The 6,097-nt window shown below is 42.9% G+C and overlaps 1 protein-coding gene across 4 annotated transcripts in view; it reads left to right on the top strand.

Moving 5' to 3' along the window:
* Nucleotides 1-2,277: 2,277 nt before the first annotated feature.
* The window catches only part of PEX5L (peroxisomal biogenesis factor 5 like), a 298,559-nt gene continuing 294,739 nt past the window's right edge, over nt 2,278-6,097 (top strand). For 3 of the 4 annotated variants that reach the window (XM_007501982.3, XM_056807668.1, XM_007501981.3), the window contains exon 1: nt 2,284-2,983. In XM_007501982.3, the coding sequence (XP_007502044.1) occupies nt 2,963-2,983 (21 nt within the window). In that variant the 5' untranslated portion in view covers nt 2,284-2,962. Of the gene's footprint in view, nt 2,984-6,097 lie in introns of all 4 variants that reach the window. The other variant, XM_007501983.3, reaches the window with a different exon arrangement.

Raw genomic sequence — 6,097 nt, 5'->3', positions numbered from 1 at the left:
CACATGTCCATGTCCGACAAGTAGTAAGTGACAAAATCAGAGATTGAATTCAGGACTCCTGACTGCAAATCCAGCTCAGTGTCAACTATAGTTCTCTTACTGGAAGGGGTATTTAGGTGCATTAAAGGATTTTTCCTTATTAGAAAAGTTCCTTTGGGCTTTAACTTCAGTTCTAAATGACTGCATTCTTGTCCAAATACCTTTCAGGAGTAGTTTTGGTTGACTACTCAGCAGTTAAAAACTGCTGAGTTTGGGGATGGGGAACCTAGGTAGTTCAATGGATAGAGACCCAGGTCTGGAGATGGGAGGTCCTGGGTGCAAATGTAGCCTCAGGTTTTTCTTAGCTGTGAGACCCTGAGCAACACTTAGCCCTCATTGCCTAGTCCTTACTGCTTTTCTGCCTTAGAAATAATACATAGTATTAATTCCAAGATTAGAGGTATGAGTTATTTTTTTTAAATTCAGTTAGAGATAATGGTCACAATGCCACTGTCCTTTCATAAGCTTTTATCACTTAACACATCATTGGATACAAAGACAGCAACAATCATAAAAAAACAACAACACACACACTTTTTTTGTTTAGTCATCAGAATCTCCCAAAGCTCTTACATTTAGTTGAAGATTAATAAGTTTTATAATCATTATCTCATTTGTTCATCACATCAGCCCAAAGAGGTACAGAATGCAAAGTATTTTTGCCATTATACATAAATAGGTTCAAAGGGGTCAGAGAAACCTGTCAGAATCAAGACTTAAGAGCAGCTATTCTGGCTTCAAACCTATCTCCTTCCCATTGTATCAGACTATCTTTAGACTCCTCCAAATCCTCATTCCTGTTTTGTGAAGAAAACACTAGCTCACACATATGTGCTTCATCTCTGGACACTGAACAATAACTTATCCAATCCAATCCAAAACAGAATTCATTAAATGCTCACTATATGCAAGGCATATGTTCCACACTCAAGATACAAAAATCCAATAAAAGAGTGCCTATCTTCAGACAGCTTACATATTATTGGAGAGGGAGGATGCAACATATAAACAGATAATATACATAAGATAGGGGGCACAATGGATAGAGAGTTGAGCCTGGAGTCAAGAAAAATTGAATTTAAATTCATTTTCAGGCATTTGTTAGCTATATGGTCCTGGGCAAGTAATTTCAACTATATTTGCCTGTTTCTTCATCCATAAAATAAGTATATGATACCTACCTCCCAGGGTTATTATGAAGATCAAATGAGATAATAATAATAATTGAAAAGTACCTGGCAGCACAAAGTAAGTGCTATATGTGTTTATTATTAGTAATAATGATTATTATAAGAGTGAGTAAAGGTGGGTGAAGGGAGTAAGGAAATCCTTCTTGGAAGAAGTGTGTGGTGGGTCAACAGAGTCCTGATGGAAACTAAAACTTTCAACTTTCTAAAAGTTGAAAAGGCTTCTCTTTTTCCTGACATGGGGACAAGAATATTCAGGGAGTGGCAAGTTGACTACTTTGCCTGGAACATAGAATTTAGAAAGGGAATACTATGAAATACACCTGGAAAGTAAGACTGGAAGCCAAAAGAGCTCAATCATGTCAAACTTTAGCCTTGTGTATGCTTGTGTACATGCATGTATGCAGGAGTGTGCACATGTGTGTGTATGGTCACATATATATGCAGTGCACACATTATATAGAAATAATATCCAAGTTGATCCAGCAAGCATTTAATCACTTATTGTGTGGAATGTAAGTTCCTTGCAGGCTCCTGTGAGTATATATACATACACATTATACATGTATATGTGTTAATACACATATGTCTACATATATGCATATGTGTTTATATACACAAATATAACTCAGAGATAAGAGCAAATGCCCATGATCCTGTGGGCTGATAACTTGTGATAACTGCAAGAGCTATATGGAAACTTCAGCGCAAGCTCAGGTGGCCAATGCCAAGTGCAACGAGGCCTCCGGGTGCCTCGATTGTCCAGGTAGAACTGTTCTCCCCGTTGAAGAATGTCTCTTCCCTCCTCTGCTCCTTCCATCCACCCCTTTCTCTTCCCTCCTGCTAAAGCGGGACAGTCAGCCAGCCTGTGCCCCGAGCTAAGCCATGTACCCGTTTACCCACTCTCCACCCCTCTCCCCTCGCCTTGGGCAGGCTGGCCCTTTGCAGTGGAAGGGCACGCGCGCGCGCGAGCTCTAGGGTGCAGAGCCCTCCAGAAACTGGCCCTGAACGGCCCGGGGGAATCCAGGATCAGCGCGCGCGCTCTCGACTTGTGCGCACGCTCCTGGGGCTCAGGCGCGCGCTCTCGCCGGCGGCTCGTGCTCTGCACCTCTCGGTGGCTGTGGCGGCGGCGGCGGCGGTGGCATCTGCGGCGGCAGCTGGGGTGGGCGCTCACGTCAGGGGAGGGGAGGGGAGGTTGGGGTCCGGCCCCCAGAGGAGGAGGGCTTGCTTGGAGAGAGCGAAATGAAGGAGCCAAGCAGAAAGCGAGAAAGAGTTCGCTGGAAAAGGAGAGAGTTGTAGCGGATCCTGAGCGTACGGGCGAGACTTTTCTCCTCCTTCTCCTCCTCCTCCTCCTTCTCTTCCATCTCCTCCTCCTCCTCCTCCTCGGCTCCTTCTCGCTGTGCTGTTCCCACTCCCTAGCGGGTACTAGGCTGCCTCCTGCTTTCGCCTTCAGCACTGGGCTGGGGGACAGCTCCTCGCCTCCTGCAGCACTGCGAAGGTGCAGCCGGAGCCGAGCAGAGCCTAGCCCAGCCGAGCGCGCGGAGCTGAGCTAGGCTGAGCAGAGTGCAGGGCAGCGCAGGCAAGCGAGAGGGCACCTGAGTCGAGCGTCTCCCCGCCGCCCCTAGACCCCAGAGTCCCAAGCGCCCCACCCCCACCCCCAGCTGCTCCCGGTGTGCCAGCCGACACGGGAGAAAACGACCTGCCCTCCTCAGGGGACCCGGAGAAGCCCAAGCAGAATGTACCAGGGACACATGCAGGTAAGAAGATATCACCTACCCCCCCAAAAGATGCCTTTGGGCTGATTTCAGGGAAAGACTATTGAGCCACCAAGTTCTAGGGCAAACTCAACAAGTGAAAGAATTGATGCAGAAATGTTCACGACAAGACAGTGAAGGGGCTATAGGGGAAACTGGGGGAGAGGGGGTAGAAATTCTGGGAACTTCAAGCCAGTGAACTTTGCATTCTGCCCGCCTATTCACACAGGCTCCGGAGGGAATCCAAGCAGGGCAAATATCTGTAATGTCAATGTTTTCGGTTTCCACGTCTGTTGCAATCTGATGGAGGCGTCTCCGCATGTATGTCAACTGAAGGGCAAACAATAATAGGCAAGGCAAGGCATGGTCTTGCACATCTGCAAAGGGTTCATGGCACTTGGGATGACTTGCTATTCTATTATTTTTAAAATGTTTTTTAAAGTAGGCTGCTATTTTCCCCACCCCCAGCCCCCTCCGGATCTTGGGACGTTCTGGTACCTATTGGGCACATAATGACTTTGGAGTCTGAATCTCCAACACATGTGTCCAAGTGACTCGGATATTTTTTAGGGGAAAGGGCTTCTTTGTGTTGTCCTTGACCTCCACCTCTCCCAGAGGCAAACGTTCTCGGTATTTTGGACGAGATTACTTTCACCTTGACTTCCGTTCCCATTCACAAGTTCCCTACACCCTCCCCATTAAAAATACAGGTATACATTTGAGATAAGGAAACTGTAAATCAGTTCCTGAAATATGAGTTCTCTAGGATTTCCATTACTCAAATGGTCAGAGACTTTTTCTATCTTGCAGTGCTTCTTCTACACTAGTATATTGCATGGGAGAGAGTACTGAGGTTGTCGGGTCCTTTCAGTTCTAAGGGCTGCAGATGAGTAAAGATATCATTGGGTTTGTTTACAACTGCTGTACTATTTCAGGTTTTGTTGGGAAGTTATTTTGGACTATAACCTCACTTAAATGTTGAGCCTTAGGTCTCACTAATAAGTTTAGTGAGAAACCTGAATCAGCAAAGCAGAATTCCAAGAGCATTTTCCTATATTAGTGATCTCATTCTGTTTTGGTAATTATTAATGAACTGATAACACATTGATTGGGGGGAGGGACAAAAACACACAGATTAGGAAGGGTAGAAATCAGTTTCTAGGGGCTGCCTTCTCATTCCTTGGCCTCCATGGTTTATTTGCATGTTATTTACAGAACAAGACTAATTGGTGTGGGCATTCATAATAAAGAATCAGAAATGTATTGGATTAGCCTATTCCCCAGAAATACTATATTTTGTGCTTTTCCCCCCTCACCCTTGAATGTCATTCTGAAATCTGCGATTAGTTTTAGAAAACTCATCAAGAAGGAGAAAACAGGTGGATTTTGTTAGAGTAGGATTTCTGAAAACACAGATACAAAATCAGAACTGGGTATTTTGGGCAAATTTTTCAAAAAATGAATTTTCTTAATTTTAGCAGAGAAAAACTGTCCAATGCATCTTTGCTTGTTGGAAGAAAAGACAAAGCTAGTGTCTTTACCTGTAAAGTGAAGTAGAGATTGGGGATAGTTCAAGCTAAAATATATCTGCTTCCTCCATTTTTTGCCCATTATTGAGAAAAGGTTTTTTTAAGAGGACCTGGATTTCCCAGATGCTTGCCCTCATTTTTTGCTTCACTTTGCAAGGACAGATAGACTCAGCCTAAAACTCAGGATCTGCACAAAACTTAATGGTTTTTGCTTGTGCAGTGCTAAAACAGCAAATAGAATGCTTTGCTGCAAAGACTCACAAATCTCTTGTCTGCCAAGTTTAACTTCAAAATGTTGCTAAATAAAGACTATGATCAATGTGGTAGCCCTAAATCTAGAACATAAAGCCTTTATATACCCTTCTCCCTACCCCCATTTGTTTTTACTATTGACCACTGGTAGTAGAATTAATATCTTCAAATCTTCAGGAATTATGCTTATTTAATATTGAGACCTTAAATTGGGACAGCCCTCACCCCCTAAAAATAACATGTCAACTGGATTCATAATTTATTTGTTAATTAATTGCACTTATTATTTAAAAAACTACAACAAAACACCCTAGGATTATCTCTGAACAAAAAATCTTTAGCCTATAGTGAAAATCTCCACTCTACTCGTATTGTACTGAACTAAGTTAAAAGCCTTCTTTTTTCCAAGACCACATTTTCTTCTTGGGTGCACCTGTCTTTAATCATGAGATGGGGGTAAGGGGAGGGGGCAGGCAGTGAACAGAAGAGGAGAAACACAGCCAAAACATAGCCAAATGTTTTGATTAAAATTTTGGATCCTATCTGCTAAAGTGATCTTGGGATGGGGAAATTCACAAACATTTCTGCCAAGTCTGAGACAGGCTTAAAATACTTGTAAATGCTTGGCCAGTCTCTGCCCAAAGGAAAGGAACAGAAAATGTTACTAATCATTAAGAAGCTGTATTGTGTGGCTAATATTTTCATTTTGGGTCTCAGATGAGCCAGTGATGCCAGTGATGCTGATACTTTCCAAAAAGCACAGGGAATTGAAATAGGTTTAGGGAGAAAATGTTTCTATAAGCATGCAGGCAAAAGCCGAGTTCATGGAGCCTTAAGGACCATTGTAACAAGAAATTTATCCTCCTGCAAGGTTCATATTTGAGGATTTATCAGTTTGATAAGTATAGAAGAGCTGTGAGTTCACATACAGAGAAGGACTCAATCTAGATGGTTTGTTGCAGTATCTAACATCAACTTTTTAAACTTTCATACAGAACATTTTTCTGCTCTCATATACACTTCATAGGGCCATCCTGGGATAACTTTGTCAAACAGAATGAGGTTAATTTACACTGCCAAGTGCCATAAATCAGACACATTTTAGGGGCTAACCCTACAGTCATTGTGTAGATCATAATCCCACTGGCTTCACTAATTAGCTCATCAGGAATTTTATTTACCCAACCATTTAGCCAAAGGTTGCTTCTTTGGGCTAAGTTTCACATTTCACCACCACCACTACCCACTTTGACCCCAGAGCTTTGTATTAGGTTGATTATTATTTAGTGGTAGTTGTGAGGAAATTTTGCCATTCCTAATAAATGCCACTTCCATA

The sequence above is a fragment of the Monodelphis domestica genome, chromosome 8, assembly GCF_027887165.1.
Source record: "Monodelphis domestica isolate mMonDom1 chromosome 8, mMonDom1.pri, whole genome shotgun sequence".
Taxonomy (NCBI): domain Eukaryota; kingdom Metazoa; phylum Chordata; class Mammalia; order Didelphimorphia; family Didelphidae; genus Monodelphis; species Monodelphis domestica.
Note: the sequence above shows the minus strand (reverse complement) of the source record. Positions and strands in the feature narration are given on the sequence as shown.